This window comes from Brachycentrus maculatus, unplaced genomic scaffold, assembly GCF_059751285.1.
Source record: "Brachycentrus maculatus isolate JH-2025_06_01 unplaced genomic scaffold, ASM5975128v1 h1tg000778l, whole genome shotgun sequence".
NCBI classification, from domain to species: Eukaryota; Metazoa; Arthropoda; class Insecta; order Trichoptera; family Brachycentridae; genus Brachycentrus; species Brachycentrus maculatus.
In genome coordinates this window covers 74513-94791 of record NW_028281506.1, presented here as the reverse complement: position 1 = coordinate 94791, position 20279 = coordinate 74513, and the positions used below count along the sequence as shown (strand labels likewise).

Genomic DNA, 20279 nt, shown 5'->3' with positions numbered 1-20279 from the left:
TCATTGTCAAAGGAATCAACGATAATTCTATTAAAAATGGTTATCCTTAACCAAAGAGTTTAGTTTTTTTGTTTGTTTAAAATTATTCCAATTTATGCTATGTAGTAATAGAATAATGAAGCATTGGGGTAACTCCCTGCGCACTCTGTTTTGATGTGTCATTATTATCATAAGCAATTTTGTCTAAATTATGAATATTTTATCATAATGTTTTTTCGGAACAAGTTGAGTAAAGTTTGGAATGAATTAGAAAACATTTGATAAGGATATTTTTTTGCGCCCATGCTGCAGTTCCAGAATAATGGAAGTGTAAGTATTACTAGTGGAAGTAATGCCAAGTAGTAAACCGAGACTTCACACAGACATATCATGGGCGCTTAACTTTTAATCCGATACTTCTTCCCATCATCTTATCCTGGGAGTTCATTTTTTAATTGAAGATTAATCAGAATCACCTGATTTTGTACCCAAATGGACAAGAATTATAATATCATCTTCGCCAAGTGTAAATCTTTTAATCAACTTCATTACGCAGGATTTAAAATGATATTAACTCGAAACATATCCCGCTGAAGTTGATGGATTTAAGCTTAGCGGAAATGATAAATATTTTTTGCAATATAATATTACGTATTTCATACTAAATAATTCATTATCGTCATTAATTGTATAATGTCGTTTACACTGTCAAATGAAGTATCTGACAATATGACTCGATTTAGGTTTTCCCAGAATACGTATATCGCTCACTCCTTTCAAGAACGTCATAAATAAAAAAACTTGATTTTTCAGGAGAATGTTTTTAAAGTTTAAAAATATAATACAATGTTTTAAAAATAAATATCAAGCCACTTATTGAACTTTTTAGTGTGCAACAGATCTTTTTAGGTAAAACCTAAAGGTTTTTTCTCCATTTGAATAATATTTAGTATATTTAAAAAATAATTAAACAATACATTTTCTTCAAAATGGAAAAACAACACTTTCTGCCCTTTAGCGGGTAAATATTAAGTTTAAAATATGCCGCTTTTGCTGGGATATAGTTCATTTTCTGGACATTCTGAAAATACGCACAACTGAAAATTTACGTTTTTTGATTTATGACGTTCTTGAAAGGAGTGAGCGATATATCCTATGGTTAAGCAAAATGGTATGTTTGAAAAATAAAACATTTTTTGCATAATGTAATGAATTTGTTAAAATTATGTTTTATTGTGATATTTTCATTTGGGAAGTAGAATTGCAGAATATAATTTTTTTTAAATATATTAATTTTTACCTTATTTTTTACTTTAAAAAAAAAAGATGTAGAGCCTGTCTACAAAACAGAACCTATTGAATGTAATTAAATTATCGATAGTAATCCAGAAACAATATTTTTAATTTATGTACCGACGTATGTATGGATTATTATGCTATTTACATAATCAAATAATATTAAGTAAATAAAAATAAATGATGGTTCCATGTTTTTCTTGTTTAAAATTACCTGCATAACTAATTAAAAATAATTTGTTTCTACGGATTTTTCGATGAAAAGTATATTTATTGCAGATATTTCGTTAATGGCAACATACATAATGATTTATTAACCCTTAGTTTTGGTCAATAATGCTTCTGTCTTTGAAAAAATAAAAATTTAGCTGCGCTTCTCACAATAGATATCTCAATAAATTTTCCACTGTAGGTATGTAGAAAAAGTAAACATTTAGGGAAATTAAACATTGCCACTTCTTAAAGAATTTTTGGTTTTTATTTAGCCTTTACGTTTTTTAATTAAAAGTGATAAAATGCGCCGCTTTTAATATTGCGTCCCTTAATTTTTGGGGATGCTTTGTATTTATGTATTTAGATTTTTCATTTGTTGACTATATTATTCTTCTCTTATGTTTTAAGTACATACATTTTTATTACATTATAGTTATAGATTTCTATCCAACAATCAGCATCATAGAATTTTTTTTCTCTCTTCATTTTTACATCTGATTCATAACACATTTTAATTTTAAAACATTCACATAATTTTGAACGGGACATGTCCTATACGGATTTATAACACTGCGCTAATTGAAATATGTCGATCGATCACAGACGGTCACCCTGAATAGATCAAATTGTAATATTTGTCGATTTGGAAATTGCTCGAAGAATTCACATATTTTTACTTCTAATTAAAATGGCATTTTTTATTAAATGGCTTTTCAATTAACACCTTTAGGGATATTTCAAATATTAAAATCGAACACTATTTTCAGCCTACTAAGTTGTATATTTTATTTAAAAATGTATAAAAAATAAAATGCAAATTTGTGATAATTATTTCGCCTTGTTAGTATGTGCATTATCAAACTACTAAATGACAGTAGTTTGATAATGCTCTAACAAAGCAAACGATTGTCACAAATTAATTTTTTTTATCTTTATGTTTTAAATAAATATATATTTATATAACTTAGTAGAATCAAACCAGCATTTGAGTTTAATATTTAAAATATAAATATAGAGTTCTAAAAATTAACCGCCAAATCAATAAATACCTTTAGAGATTGTGAACAAAAGAGTATGTACGAACTAAAATAATAAATAAAAAATCATATAAAAAAAATATATATGACATGTATTCACATCCATAATAAACATACTTGTATCATTGTTTCCCAAAGTTTTAAGGTAATTATCTATATTACCAATTAGAATTAAAAAAAAATTGAATACTTCACTTAGATAACAATTTAACTCTTCAGCTAAAAGGTTCGATTCTCGTGATGGAATGAATAAATGAGTATGTATACCAAATTGGTGGTTGTTTTGCGCAGTACGAGTCGGGGGAGCGCAAGCGGCAGCTGGAGCGGCAGAAGGCGGCGAGCATGGCGCTGGCCGCGGCCCCCGCCAGCGCTGGCGCCGGGGGCTGGAGGGGCGGGTTGCGCCGCGAGCTCTGGACGCGCGCCGGCCGCACCACCACGCTCCTGCAGCCCGAGAAGCCCGAGCTCAACAGCGACGAGGAGGAGCTGGCCGCCATGACCAGCGTGGAGGTAAAGACAAGTACTAAGCTCACAATGGTTTCGCCACAGTGCGATGGAAATGTTATTTGGGAACCCCACATCCTCAAATATGGTAATCTCATAGGACCAGTGATATTTTCACATGCGTGATTGGAAATATGTACAGGGAGAATCTCGTTTTCTACTAGTCCCGAAACCTGAATGGGCTAAAGACGATGAAACAACAATGCTCACGCTCCTAGATGTCAGTCTACGTATTAATTGAACAGCCCACGTACAACAAACAGCGCCTAGTTGATAAGATAAATTTTGTCCGCCTCCGTGGTGTAGTGTTCAGCTTGTTTAGCTACCGTGCTGGAGGTCCCGGGTTCGATTCCCAGGGGGGGTGAAAATAAATATTAGTGAATTTACACTGTAATATTCATTTAATATTACCCTGGACTGGTGTTCCTGAAGCGCAAGAGTGATCACCTTGCCTTCATATAAGTAATAATCAAGATAACACTGTGTCAATTCGATGCAGTGCCCTATGCACCATTGGGTGCGGATAAAGGTTATAGTAAATAAGTTGATAAATAACTTATGTACTGGACTTCATGAAAACGGTCAAGAATTTAACCTTGTTTATCTGATATAGTGACCTGGTAAATTTTGACCAAACGTTTTTCAGAAACTGCTCCATTGTCAAGGGGTAAACAGTTTCTCAAAAATAATCGGTTCACACCGGGTAGAGCTGTTTTCCACCCTGTAAATATATTTCGTGCATGATATGTTTTTAGTAGTAATTAATTTGACTGTACACTCTTCTGTATGTATTTTATTTTTTATTGACAGCTGAACAAGAGATTCATCACCAGTTACCTTCATGTTCATGGCAAGCTGATCACAAAAATTGGGTGAGTGGCCTTTCATTTAATAGACAATAGTACATTTATATTATCCACTGACACTTCGTGATGGAATTGCATTTTTAATTTATTATTAGATTAAAACCAATATTTTTAGCTTTTCCACTTTTTTATTTGACCAGCGACCGGGTTTCGTCGTTACCGACCAGTCTGATGATGTCGGTAACGACGAAACCCGGTCGCTGGTCAAATAAAAAAGTGGAAAAGCTAAAAATATTGGTTTTAATCTAATAATAAATTGACAATAGTACACACACCTAATTTCAATATTTAAAACTGTATAAAGTATGCAGTATATTCAAGCGTACCGTTTGTTCAAGTATACAGTATATTCAAGCATACAGTAACCAAAAATATATTAAATGTGTTTTGGATGGTGTTACTTTTTCATTTTATAATATGGTAATAAGATGTGTAGTCAGTTAACGCTAGGTACATAATAATAATAGCTAGAACAGAATCCGATCCATCCACCTTTTCAAATCTGATGAATGACCATATCATATTTCTTTTACGTGTTCAGTGCTGAATTTGGTAATTCCATTTCAGTTTTTCACAGCTCCCGGAGCTATACGATGTTTATTCAACAATTTCTTTAGGCAGCTTGTAAAATTTAGCAAATCCGTCTCTAGCAAACGCCAATTCTAAAATTTTTTAATTTTGAAATTCACAAAAAAAAATTTGAATTTGTTCGCCTCCGTAGTATATGGATTAGCGCATTTGCGTTCTGGAGGTCCCCGGTTCGATTCCCAGGGGGTCAGATAAGTGATTTTGTCACTCTAATATTTATTTAATATTTTACCCTAGATTGGGGCTCGTAGCGCAGGGCTGATCATGTTTCCTTCATGTATTTAACGATCAATATAACTAACTAACCATCACGCTTAACCGCAGGGGTAGGCACAGAGAATAGCACACCACAACACTGTGTCTTTGCAAACATTCTTCGCCTCTTCCACATTCATGCATCTCCTCATACACAGTCGCCGATTATTTCGACTCCTGATCCGGCCGCTTTCAAGTATTTGATATACCTGATCGTTCCAAGTTGTCCTCGGTCTTCCTCTGCTTCTTTTTCCAACTTCAGCTCATTTTGGGACAGTGTTTTGATCGGTTCTGACGTTTAACGCATTTAGAATTTTTAAAAAATCGTTTCATTATTCGATTCATATAACCGTATTTATTTATTTATATAATTTCTTTAAAATGATAAAATATGGTAATGTTGTAATGAATATTTATATATTATTTTAATAGTTTTTTTGGTAAAAAGCTTGACATGCAGTGATTTCCGGGACCTGTTTTATTTTAAAGAAACCCTGCGTATATCTCAGCTTAGTTTTTTTGTTGTTGTTTAATATTACTTTTTATGAAATCTACAAATTGAACAACACCGCTTACCTGATTGATTATTATTGCAATCCAGAAGTGTTAGCCATTTTCCATCGCGTGCCCATTCGATCAGTATCATCCTTTACTCGCGAGTAGCCCTTCAGCCCTTCCGATCGCCTCGATAGGAGCCTGAATTTACGCCGCAGCCTCGCCGGACCCGTAAAGTGGCCGGACCCGCGGTCCGCCCACCGCGGCCCGCGGCCCGCGCGATGCAATCTGCTGCCGGCCGTATTATGTCCTGACACGTGTTTTTATGTCCTCACTGCGAGGATCTAGTAATAATCGCCGATATCGGCGCGATCCCGGATAGGCTGCCGTCATCTGCTCCGCACACCTCCGCAGATGAACGACGCGTATTGGACTATTAACCCTTTGACTCCTTGATTACTATTTTTTTACCCGGCACCAAATACTTGATTTAAATTAAAATATTTTTCGGACCATGAGACGCACTTTTTTATTCCAAAAAAATGCCTTCAAAATTCAGTTTAATCGCTTCTAATACTCGTCTCCCTCCGTGATGTAATGGTTTAGCGTGTTAAGCCACCGTGCTGACGGTCCCGGGTTCGATTCCCAGGGGGGGGGGGGGGTGAAAATAAATATTAGTGATATAACACTCTAATATTTATTTAATACATATTACCCTGGGCTGGTTCCCGAAGCGCAGGCGCAGGAGTGATCACTTGCCTTCATATACGTAACGATCGTGATAACACTGCGTCAATACGATGTAGTATCCTATGCACCATCGGATGCGGATTAGGGTTAGAAGAAGACTCAAAATGAATAAATAAAAATGTCCAGTGTTCAATTTAAAATTTGTGTCAGTCTTAAAAATGACATTCGATGCTGCGGGAAATCTATCATTATCTGGCAACATTGTAGTGATGGGAATCAAAATTTCAAAAATTCCACGACAGTCCCAAAATTCCGTGGTAGCAATATTTTGGTGAAAATATTATTATTATTTTTTTTTCTAAATTAAGGTGCGTTTTATAGTCCGTAAAATACGTAAATCGATCTGCAAAAGAGATAGAAAAGGATTCATATATTTATGTTACACATATTGGAATATTGTAGTGAAGCGCCCTTAAGGTATTTTTTTACGAAAATGGCGCTATATAAGTTATCCAAATTTATTATTATTATTGTTATGTATTATTTTTATATTCTCAATATTATTAATATTTAAAGCATTTACTTTGTGGTTAGTCATTTTTACTTTTTATTTATTTTTTACAAAAATGTTAATAAAATTAGTATATAACCACTCGCCGAGTGATTAATAAAATTAGTATATAACCACTCGGTGAGTGGTTATATAGGTACTAATTTTATTAACATTTAAAAAAAAAAAAAAAGTATTATTTTTATTATTAAAATTCTAGAAATTTCGCCATATAATGTTAAGCCAAATTCGACATACGAGTTGGCGTAATAAATACGATATGGATCCATGCTCGACATAGGAGTTGTAAGGGTTAAAGCGAGCCAATAAAAAATAAAAAAAAAAATTGACGACACGTCAATTTATTATTATTATTTTTTATTTATGTTAGTTTACATTAGTTGGATTGCAACATATCCCAGAGTAATATCGAAAAAGTTAAGTGCATTTCCAGGAGCAGCGGACGAGACATCCGAAGTTTCCAGTTATTTTGATCTGAGATATATCGTATTATTGGAATCGTTTCCTTTATTAAGGGGATATTCGTAAACACAGAATTCATTCCACCGGAGACCACCGGAGAGGTCACATGCCTGCTCACGTCAGTTTTTTTTTTAATAATGTTATATTGGATATTTAAAAAAAAAAATATGTATACATTATATACCTATATATTTTTTAACTCTTTACCTTTCAATAACTTTTTTCTTTTGAAAACCATATATGTAATTATTTCGAAGAAAAACTTATTTTTTCAATGCAAAAACGGTATTTTAACAACAACAATAAACGATTACGTAAGGTGTACTTGGATTTAAAAAAAAAAAACGTTTCGACTCATTGAATACTGGGCCTTAAATATTCTCGTATTTGTTGGAAATATTTTTGATTTCGTGGCTTTCAGGTTTGTTTTTCGACTCCCTTGACGCGATGTGTTGTATATAACAGCGCCAATATCGAGTAGTCGAATCGCTTCATTATAATTAGTTTGAATGCATTTATTGGGGCCGTTGCACTCGCGTGTTACGGACAGGGGAATTTACCGACTCATTTTCCTCGTCCTTTTGTTTCAATTGCTCTTTTTGAAAGTCAGGATTTATGAGGATATAAAAAGATCCCGAGGTCGGACTGACGTGCGATTTCGCATTATCGCGTTCATCAGCCCTATAAAAACTAACCATTAAAAATGTTATATGCGTCTCGATTGATTTCATATCGATAATTTAAATAATTAACTGAAACGTATCAAGGCCTATTCTATGAGAGTAGTTCCAAGTGGTGCACAGGGCACCGCATCGAAGAATGAAGAGGGTGAAAAGTAGGTTTTAGGAGAAAAGAAAGAGAATAGCTGTAATGGTTAGGACACTCGGGGTTGCATATCCGTGTAATCATTATCTTGTGTAAGTTGTACGCTGCCAATGTAAATCGTTCTTAGCTGTCACCTTTTCGTAATTTTTAGCGTAGGTAACGCGCGTGTAACAATTATTTGCACTAATAACAACAACAATAAACAAATCGTAACAATAATTTGCACTAACTACAACAATAAAAAACACGTGTTTAATGTGACGTTTCTTGAATGAATGGAAGCATAGAGAAAATGTAAAAAAATAGTTATTGAAAATTTGTATGTACTTGTGGCAAAAAAATTCGTTCATTGTAATGATACGGACTGCGTATATATGGTACATTTTAAAAGCATTGTTAACTTCGTAGCATGGTAATATAACCTCTCCTTATCATTCGTCTTTCACTTTGTGTAATACCACTTAAAAACTCTATCTATAGTTGATCTGATAAGGGAGTGGTTGTTCCGAAACCGGTAATTGAGAAGTAGAGTTTTCTCATCAGATCAACTATAGATAGAGTTTTTAAGTGGTATTACACAAAGTGAACGATGAATGATAAGGAGAGTGTTGCGTATACATTGATGATAATAAGCGCATGGGATGAAGATTGACGTTGAATTACTGAAGAAATGAAAACTCCAACTGGATGAGGGATGAGAACATAGGGGGTTGGTGAATCTCTTTTTTGTATGGGCTTTCGTTACAATTTCTAATTTTAACTAGATTGCGAGCGCGCTTAAAGAGCGATAAAGAATTTAACATCAGGTTGACACCAAAATGGAGGATTAAAAGTAAGAAATTGACTTGCTCGCTACCATTTAGCGATGTAAATGTGGAGATGCTTTATGTAATGCTTCTTTATGTGCATCCATCGATTGGCGCAATTATCTTCGCCGTGTTGAAGGTTTTATTTGGCCTGGTGCAAATTCCAACGCATATTGTAATCATCGGCCACCACAGTTCGGTTTGATGGATACCCCTCGCCACGCACGGACCCGTCCTATCAATATGTTTGCATATTGTATCCGGCTCCCCTCAAAGGACCCGATATCCGAGAACACTCTCTCGACCAGACACGGATCGTTCGCGAACGACTGGTTCTCGATGACCTACCCGTTCACATGCATTTTTCGAGAGACCGAATCCCAATTTTGAGCGGCTCTCTTTAACGAACGATGGCTGACAGATGTACTGATATTTTAGTGTCATTGATACATATTTCAGGAGCTTATATGAAATAATTCGACAATACCAAAAACATTGTAAAAGAAAGTACGTTTTTTTTCACATTTTTTTGACATCTCAACATTGATGAAGAATATGGAAGTTTAGATATTTCCAGGGATAATGATCTTTTAAATGCTTGCAGGCGTGCAACATTCACCATTCTACCCATGATTGACAACTCTTAGATATTGACAAAATACGTATGAGTTCACAACAGCCATCTATGTTGTTCTTATCAGCTGTCGTCAATATTATTTGTTATTGAATTCTCCCACTTAATTGCGCGATTTGTCTGACGAATGATCCATCGTTCAACTGATCCGGTCTCAGTGAACGGATCGTTTAAGAAATACAGATCTACTGATTCGGATCTTATTAGCGGGTCTTACCCACATCTACTCGATTCGATTTGTAAGATAAATTTAGACTCGAGATAAATTTTCTCCTCTCAAATGTGTCCATAATGTTTACGCCATTTGTATAAGGCGCCCGTAATTGCCACCCTCTTAATTAGTATTACGAATAGTAACGAATGGTGTAATATCAAAATGTCAACTATCTAAGGTCTCGGGTAATCTTATTTATGCATCTGAGTTGCGATATCTTCGGATGACGTTATAAAGTTACATTCTCTATTTAATTATAAGTTACGCGTTTTATGTTATCGTTTTTATGGGGATCGTTCACATCGCATTATAAAGTAATTCAATAAATCATTTAAAGCGCAATTTTCTTGGGAATATTCAATAAGTTTATTTTTATTGCGCATATAGAATAATTCACAGCCTGAAATTATTGTGGATTTATATAAATTTATGTATTTTTTATAAAAAAATAAAGTACCTACAAAATGAAAATCAACATGCCTACAAAAATTATAAAGCCTCGATAGAGCGTAGTTTGTTATCGGATCACTATATGTAATCTAATCTAAAGTTTTATAACGAAAAACATCTGCAAAGGTCACTAACCCTTATCCGCACCCAATGGTGCATAGGTCACCTCATTGCATCGAAGCAGCGTCATCTTGATCGTTAATTGCATGAAGTCGAGGTTATCAGTTCTACGCTTCTTGTACCAGTCCAGGGTGATGTTGAATGGACATGAGGGTAAAAAATCGCATTTTTTAAAAACCCCCCTGGGAGTTGAACCGGGGACCAAACGCGTAAACAGGCTTATCATAAAATTACGGAAGCGGATGTAATAGCTCAAGTAAACTTTTCGAGTCTCTTGTGCTAGATGCCATTCAACCTGAAGTATCTAAAGTAATATCAACTACACAACATGGATTTACTCAGGGTAGATCTACAGTTTCTAACCTATTAATATACCAAAACTATATAATTGAAGGTATAGCTGGAGGGCATCAAATTGACTCTATCTACACTGATTTTAACAAAGCCTTCGACCGAGTCTCTCATCATATCCTTCTCGAGAAGCTAAAAGCGATGGGAATAACAGGTAGTTTTATAAACTGGATCGACAGCTATTTATGTGACAGAGTCTTGTGCGTGAAGATTAAAGGCATTGAATCTTCACCTTTTGTTGCTAAAAGTGGTGTCCCACAAGGATCTCACCTTGGCCCTATTTTATTTCTTTTATTTGTAAATGATATTTCTAGTATATTTCACGATGTCCAAACACTTTTATTCGCTGATGATCTCAAGATTTACAGACTTATCAAAACTCCTGATGATAACTTTATTCTTCAAAAAAATCTTGATAAACTTCAATTGTGGTGCTCTAGGAATGCACTTTATCTAAATCTTGAAAAGTGCCATATCATGCGATTCTTTAGAATAAAAAAACCATTCATCTTTCAATATAGTATCAACGGGACTGCCTTATCAAGTGTCCAGAGGATAAAAGATTTGGGAGTCATCTTTGATGATAAATTGTCATTTGCAGCGCATATCAGTGAAATGGTAAACAAAGCATCTAAAACTCTCGGTTTTGTGATTAGGGCAACAAGGGATTTTAAATCTATTGATGCTTTGAAGTCCTTGTATGTTGCCCTAATCAGAAGTCAGTTGGAATACTGCTCCACAGTCTGGTCTCCTCATTATGCTATACACGCTGACAGCATAGAGAGAGTGCAACACAAGTTCCTTAGATATATTAATTTTAAACTAAATATACCCATTGTTGAGTTAGATTATAATTGCATAATGAAGCGGCTTAAATTGATAAATCTAAGTGATAGAAGGGAAATCACTGATCTGGTTCTGTTATATAAAATTATTAACAATTTTTTGGACAGCCCTGATCTCCTAAACCAAATAAAGCTTAGCGTGCGCCAAAGAGGTACTAGGCAAAAATCTGTATTCGCAGTATTTGTACATAATGCAAACTATGCCATGTTCTCTCCGATTCCGCGGCTTCACATGTTAGCCAATGCTTTTGAAAGTATAGATTTATTCAATATATTGTTATCCTCCTTGAAATCTGTACTTTCTCAGCATTTCTTCTCCATGTTATAATGGATAAATTTAAACGTTGTGTTTCACTCTCTCTTACTGCTCGCCGATAGTGTTTGTAGGAGACGTTTATTTACTAGTGCTTACTACTTGTTATTTTATTTTTTAATTATGATTTTATGTTATAAGACTATTTGTTACAAGATTTTTTGTTTCTCTATTAGTGTATTCATTAGTGTATTTTTAATTTTTTTTGTATTAGATACTGTATATATGTATTATATGTATTACTTTAAAGGCTTCAGCCGTTCAATAAATAAATAAATAAATAAATAAACAAAAAAACATAGATGTTTAAGAAAAAGAAATTATTAGATGCACAGACACACCACTAATAACTCTGGCGAATAAAATGCGATTTTTTTTAAATTATCTAACTTCCAAGTGACTCTGAAACCTAGCTACGGCTTATGCAACACCGCTCATCATGCCCCTACTTAGGTTCAAACTTTATAAGTTTTATAGCCTATACCTACTTATGAGTGGATTTACTCTTTATATTTAAAGTTACTATAATTTCATGTAATGCATGAATGAAAATTCTACGCAATCTTGTGCATTTATTATCATTTTTGTTCGTTATTTCTGCGGGGACTGCGAACTGCAGACACGGCTGTGTGCCCTGGGACCACTTCAGCAGCTTTCCATGTTCGCTCCCTAGGTGGAGCTTATGGCCGACACGAGACGTCCCAAGTCACTCTGTCACGCGACATCTCCTCGGCTTCCTCCCAGGTCAGCCGGCATCCCGAAGTTCCGCTGGGTATAGTCGGTGAATGGTCGTCATGAATCCTCGGGGTTGAAGAAGAGACATGAAGGGTTATAATGCTCTCATTCTAAGGACATGTCCATCTTCTTATCTTCAGGACTTCCAGTATGAGGAGGGGCTGTTGGGTTCTTCTCCTCACGTCCTCATGCCAGACTAAGTCATACCACTTTACACCCAGTATTCGCCTCAGGCGCCTTCTCTCCGTTGGTGATCGCAAATTATTCCCCATCGGTGAATTGTGTTGCCTACTTTCAAAATCCGCCAGATCCTATTTTATAAGATTTTAAAATAAATACTCTATCGGAATGCCAATTGTGGGATTTATTGTTTAAAATATTTATGTACTTCAAAACCCTGCGAAAAATACTTAAAAACAGCGTTGTACTTCAAATTCCGCTATATTCATGAAACTTGCCTTCTGACCCATATCGACCAATCAAAGAGCGAGGATACGTCAAAAATTAAGATGACATCATTATCGGTTTGTGTCTCGTGTTTTTTTTTTAATACTGGAAATTTTTTTTAAAAAATGGGAAAATTCTCTATTTCATAATATTTTATCTAAAGATAGACAAATTGTTGAAACATAATGTTACCCGGAGAATTTAGCATTTTTTGTAAAATCGACTTACATGGATCTGGCGGATTTTGAAATTAGGCGACACAATTGGCGACTGCCTCGGATGTTGTTTGTATTATTTCTCGGGCGAGGTGTGGCGGTGTTAATTTCCACGAGCGACCTTATCGGTTTCCTTTCCTAATCAAGACTAACCCGTCCCACTGGATACCATCGCAATACACTTTATCGCTTTATTAACGATATCATATTGTAATCGACGCATCCACTCGTATTTATTAACTTTACTCGGTTACCTCTGTATATTTTGCACCTACGTACGAGTACTTATGATTACGAATCTTTTGAATAAAATAGACGGATATCACTTCGTCTAATATTTTATAACAACCGTCTAATATTTTTATAACAATATATTTTTCTTGAAAAAAAAAAAAATTATTACTAGCTGCACCCGGCCACGCGTTTGTCTAATTAACTAAAAAAATAAATAAAATAGAAAATAAAACTTTCAGATTTTATTTCAAAATGCTTGTGAAATAATAATAAAAAATGTATAGAACAATATTGCAATAAAAAAACATTGCAAATTCTAAGTGCCAGCAGATGTTAAGAAGCAAGCTGTCCGTCAAAGTCAACTGGGGTGAGAAGTGATTTTTTTCACTCGTACGGCCATGACTAATATTTGCATCTACGAGTATAATAATGTATTACTTAAAATTAGCTTTATGTGAGCATTAAAAAAATATATTAAATATTATTTTGATCTGGTTCACTCTGCGGTCCGAGTACCCTCGGTATACTAACTACACCCATGGTATACCCAGTTACTTTGAAATCGGTATAATGATGTTTCTCTTGCAGTACTTACGTTCTGTTAAAATGTATTCAATTTTCAGTAAACGGACTACAATTACGATTAATAGCCTCTCTTTATGTATTTCTTGGAATGGAAATGCTGAGACCGGAATTGTTCATATATTTCTTTGTTTTATTGTTCTGCAAAAATATGGTCATTCAACCCTCTATGTTATTTTAATCGCTAAAACAAGTTTTTATTTTAATTTACTACTCATGAAAATCGAACAACTATACGCTAAAATAATCCTAACATATGCATTAAACAAAACGTACCGACACTCCAAATCACCAATAACGCACTGCATGAAAACATACATAAGATCACATATCAAAGATGTATCAATCAAAAAAACAAAACAAATCAAACAATATGTATACATCGTACGGTCAAAGAAATTTGAAAGTATTATGCAATAAAGCTGCATAACCTTTTTCCACTATCCAGAAAAGCCATTTAAGAGCGTGGTATTCTAGAGTTATAAATAAATAGTTAATGGACGTGGGTAGAAACAAAATAGATCGTGTCATTCGGCCACGTCAGCCTTGATTGCATAACCCCTGATATATAAGTAACCAATCAATATTTCAATGACTGAATTTCCAATGTTACGTTTTATAACTTTTAAATTTTTTGATTGGCTCTTAAAATATCATGCATCTCCTCATACGTACCCGCCGATTGTTACGACTCCTAACCAGACCACTTTCAAGTATTTGGCATACCTGATCGTGCCATGTTTTTCTCGGTCTTCCTCTGCTTCTTTTCCCACTAACATTCGCCTCATAAATTTGTTTTACCGTTCTTTCCTCTTTTTTACGTGGAAGAGGCGAAGAATGTTTGCAAGGACAGAGTGGTGTGGCGCTCTATTCTCTCTGCCTACCCCTCCGGGGAAGCGGCGTGATGGTTAGTTAGTTTTTTTTTTTTTAAATATCTATATTGCTATAATTTCATTTTAATGTTGACCGGATTTGATGCTTTAGGAAATGTACCTTCAGCATGGAAAAACACAGAAATGTCGTTGTACATTTAAAATAAGAAATATGTGTATAATAAAAAATTGCATTCTTGTTTTCTACCAAGATACTAAAATACTTTTGTTTTAGTTTTTCGTTAGTTTAAAATTACGTTTATAGAGCCTCAATGAAAGACACGTTTGATCGTTAATCCACAGAACGAAGATAGTTTCTCGCGCAGCTTTCGCGGACTTTACACTGTTGAGCCGACGTTACGCGATGTAATTATTTTTGCGCATTGTTATTTCGGTCTCGCGTTCGCCGGTAGATTAATTACGCCTCCGTACGGGGTCTACAATTACGCCCTGCGTATTATTTACGCCACCGAAATGCTCCACTCGGAAGATGCGCTCCGCGGCAATCTCGATAATGACGGCAGGAGCTTCGTACAATTACGCGAACACTTAGTTTTTCAAGGGTCGAATTATTTCACAGTATCCTGGGTGTTTTGACAACGGCTCGTCTACGTGCTTCGGCCCGGGAGTGCACTCAACTCTCGCTCGGCTCGGCGCGGCGCAGAACGGGGATAATTTTGACTCATCAGGCCTTAAGGAAGACCGCGGGTTGAAAACATTGTATTTATGTGGAATTTCGATGCATTTTTCATGATCGATTCAAGCTGCGCGATGGTATTATGCAATCAACTTAGCGAAAACGCTAAATTAGGAAATTTCGCGTTCGGAATAATAATATTGTCGAATCACTGAAATTTCGTCATTCGTTCCCCTCTATATTCGTTTATGGTAAATTTTAGTTTTAAACAAAATCAACTTGATATTTGTTTGTTTATCCAAATTTTGGTGAGAATATTGAAGCATTAACATGGTTAATTACAATGTCGTTAATCGTTTAAAGATGTTTTAAAAATGTATTACCCACCTTAATATCTTCGTTTAAACCTTATCTGCACCCAATGGTACATAGCGTACTGCATCATATCGACGCAGTGTTATCTTGATTGTTTATTACATGAAGACAACGTTATCAGGCTTGCACTTTTCGTGCCAGTCTAGGGTGATATGAAATATATATGAGAGTAAAATAAAACACATTTATTTTGACCCACACGGGAATGGAACTTTACTGTACTTAAATAATATTCCCAGTGAGTAATTTGAATTATTCATTTTGTGATAGTGTTTTATGAGGTACCTTCAAATATAACAAGTAACAAAAAATAAATGAAAAAATACAGTGGAAAGGCATTATTCTGTCAAATAAATACCAGGACTGAGTAATTTAAAAGGCATGCATAAATGATTTTGAAGAATTTTGTTTAAAGCATGACAAATGGCAAAGAAGTAGTAAAATATAAAATGTTTTGGGTAATATATCCAAAATAAAACAAGGTTTTTGTTGGATTGAATTCTACATTTATTTTTGTATATCTTAATACGTGACACGTTTCGTCTTCTTAGGACATTATCAAACACTTCGGTCAGTGTTTGATAATGTCCTAAGAAGACGAAACGCGTCACGTATAAATATATACATAAATAAATGTAGAATTCAATTCAACAAAAACCTTGTTTTATTTTGGATATATTACCCAACAATTCAATATGGAATTCTACCAACTGTCTGCAGTTACAATAAATAAGTAAAATATAAACCAAAACTTCAACATAAATATATCTAAAGACATATTTAGACTTCATAACTAAAGTATGTATCTCTTTAGTTCCTTTATTTCATATTTATCACCTGGTACCTTAAAAATAGCCCATTGTTTATGACGGATAGCGAGGCTCCGCCGTAGATATCTCTAAACCTACCTCGTTTTCCACATTTATCCCTTCGCCCACCTTTCTTGAGTGAATTGCTCGAGTATCGAGTGTTATTGGCTGTCGTCTCTGCGTTTCCTGCTGCAGTCTCTCATGCAAATGTCTGTCCAAACGCACATAGCCTGTCATGTCTCTTGGATTGGCGTCAGTGGGAGTGTGGCGTATTTACTTTTAGCTCTATCCCGGTATATTTAGCCGTTTTATTACCGTCCGGAGCTACGCACACTTGGGGATTTATATCGGCAATTCTATTTGACTGATGTTACCATTCGGGTGATGCCGATAGCGCACGATCCCCTTTGTCATACACATATCTAGGAAACTTGAGCTTTTGATTTATTTTCTCGCTATGTACCTTATAGCGTCGTATATTCTGTACAAGGTGTAAACATAACAGGGTGGTTATAGTTTAAACAAAAATATGAATGAAACAATAAAGTTTTTATGAATATCTCAACAGAGACGAATTTTTTTTTGTAAACAAATACGGAATTTAAGTTTTGTAGACATTTCTTGGTGGAACTGCATATTATATAATAAAACAACAACTATATATTTTTTCCGTTTTTATTTTATTTTAGTTTAATTTTATTCATTATTTTCATTTTTTATTTATTCTGGTTTCGTCTTTATCGAGACTGGTCTCACCAGTCTGACGATGTCGGTAACGGCGAAACCCGGTCAAATAATATATATATATATATATATATATATATATATATATATATATATATATATATATATATATATATATATATATATATATATATATATATATATATATATATATATATATATATATATATATATGTGGATAAAACTATATCGTTATTATTTTATTCTATAAAATGCAGTTCCACTAAGAAATGTCAGTACAAAACATAAATCGAGTAAATAAATACAAATTTCAAAAATCACCACCAAGTTACTAGAAGACCATAATGTCTAGTACTCCGTCCGCTAATAGTCGCTCTCTGTTGCAGCATGGAGACGTTCTCGTCCAGCGCGGGGGTGATGCTGCGCCAGTTCCGCGCGCTGCTCCGCCACTCGCCGCTGCCCATCAACTGCGGCCGCCTGCTGCAGCTCACGGCCCTCAACATGTTCGCCATCGACTCTGCGCATCTCAAAGGTACCATTTACTACCTATTACTTCGATCATCCTCTGTTTAGGTGTTACGGTATGTCGAGACGGTTCGGCCATTTGAATCGAACAAGTGAAAAAAGAACAGTAAAACAAAATTATGAGGCGAATGTAGTTGGTAATAGACCGAGTTTACTTTTCTAAGTATGTTGTGTTAATTCTAATCCTTATCCGCACCCAATGGTGCATAGGGCACTGCATCGTATTGAGTCACTGTTATCTTGATAGTTACTTACATGAAAACAAGGTGATCACTCCCGCGCTTCAAAGACCAGTTCAGTATATAATAATATTTATTTTCAACCCCCCACCCCCCTGGGAATCGAACCCAAAACCTCCAGTACGGTAGCTAAACACTCTAAGCATTACACCACGGAGGCGGACAAATATAAATTTATACATTTTACAAATAAAAAAATGTATAAAATCAATGGTGCATGATTTTTACGCTTTGTTGTAATTTTTTTCGTAAAATGTATTATACTTCATTAAAATTTCATCGAGTTTATTTCATATAATTCCATAGAAATATGGAATTAAGTTTTACGTAGTATTTACTCAATATACGAGTATACGAAAAAAATAAATATAAAATGTTTTTTTTTCTTACTCCTTAAAGGTTTAACAGAGTTGGAATAGAATGGCTTATTTGTATGTTTATTTCATTTCTTTCTGAATGTAAAGTGATCGTAAACTGTTCTTGTGCCATTTTTGTTCGTTTTCCTTCGCAATTGGCGCTCGTTCTCGGTGCATGTCCTGTTGCGTCCGCGCAACACGTTATTATATCTCCCTCGTAATACACACATTAGGTACATTTCGGAGTCGGGTCCTTGCCCCTGCCGAACGCGAGACAGATGAGATCCCACGGGTTTAGATGGACATTTCTTTATTATTATTTGGCAGCCTCCGAGCCTGGATGCGGTCAGAGGGGAGAGAGGGAGAGCTAAAAGCGAAACTGGTTTCGTTCGCATTTCAACCTGCTTGACAATGTAATAACCAATTGATGGAGAAGCGAAACAGCTGCCACCGAAGGAAATACGCCTTGCGAGATATTTTTGTCTGTCTCTTACATTGAAAATGTCATTAGTTAGCGAACCGCCTTTTTGTGACGAATTGTTTTGGGCTCTGAAGAATCTGTCTTGGGACTTTCTATCTTTCAATTCTAATTATTTTGTTATCGAATGGTGAAATAAGGAAAGAATGCAAAGCTGAGAATAATTATCGGTAAAATTAATAAAGGTGTGTTGAGATGAGATGGTTTGGGCGTGTGAATCGAATGAGTGAAGAAAGACAAAATTGTGAGACGAATGTGGTTGGTAATAGCGGCAGAGGAAGACCTAGGAAAACTTGGTATGATCGAGTATTTCAAATACTTGCAAATTGGTAAGATCCAGAGTCGAAATAATCGGCGGGTATGTATGAGGAGATGCATGAATGTGGAAGAGGCGAAGATTGTTTGCAAATACAGATTAGTGTGGCTTTCTATTCTCTCCGCGTACCCCCACGGAGAAACGACGTGATTGTTAGTTAGTTTATACTATGAAATATTATAACTATGGTATATACTGAGTTAACTTTGTTGAAACTCGTTACGTACATTCTCGAAGATGTAAAACATTTATTCCGCTTCACAGAAAATTATAATTGCTTAAGGAAAAAGGCGTCCGGGGCTTAATATTTGTTATTAAATGGGTTTTTAAATTGTAATTAATTATTAAGGATATATAAGATTTCGAAAATATGAGTTTTCAGTTGCGATCAAAAACTGGGTGGGTTTCTGGATTACCCTTGCATGTGGGGGCAAACTGTTCCAGGATGCGGGATTTGTTTGTTTTTGGTCGCTAGATCGTCAATGAACACTCTCGAAACGCCTGTAATACATAATGTTCCTGCCAACGATACAGAGTAAAATGTTGATTGTTAAGATGATAATGCAATTAGGAATAAACGCCTGTTTAGTTACATTTTATTACACATTAACATCGCACAGGCGTTCCTTAATAGTTCCCCTCAGTTTGGTACTCTGCGGGCATTAAGTGCGATAATAATTACATCATTATCCCCATCCATCCCTGTGGCGGGCAGTCATGTACGTGTAGGAAAGCTACTACTCGCAGGACCTTATGGCTCGACATTGTAATACACCCGGTCTGTCCGGTCCAAGAACCATCACTGTCCGTGGATCAGTCATTATCGGATATGAGGAAAAGACACGAATATCACGATAAGCCTAATTGTTTAGTGTCAAGTGCGATTAAATAGAGGTGTGCCTCGCTTTGTCCGGATAGTTAGTTCCACTAAAATTCTAGACTGATTGTAAGCATACTTCCAGCAATGAGAAATTGCTGAAAAGTTTCTGATTTGTCCACACTAGTTTATCATTCCTATTCCCAACATACATTTTAATAAAACATGTTTTTTTTATTTAAGCTAGAAGAAACAAAAAATTCACTAAATGATCTATAAACCTTGTATATAATAAGGAAGGTAAATAATATATGCAACTCCCATCTAAAAAATCACACTTCCAGACGTTTGTTTAGAAAATCATTGCAAATTTTTCATTTAATACAACCGCTTTTGGTCAATTTTATTATATAGCATTATAACAAG

At 35.1% G+C, this 20279-nt stretch overlaps 1 protein-coding gene across 1 annotated transcript in view; it reads left to right on the top strand.

The window, feature by feature from the left end:
• LOC148300237 (uncharacterized) overlaps window positions 1–20279 on the top strand; it is a 104529-nt gene that overhangs the window by 17642 nt on the left and 66608 nt on the right. The window contains exons 12-14 of the mRNA XM_088275064.1: window positions 2817–3032; window positions 3837–3898; window positions 17509–17654. Coding sequence (XP_088131190.1) covers window positions 2817–3032; window positions 3837–3898; window positions 17509–17654 — 424 coding nt within the window. The remainder of the gene's footprint in view (window positions 1–2816; window positions 3033–3836; window positions 3899–17508; window positions 17655–20279) is intronic.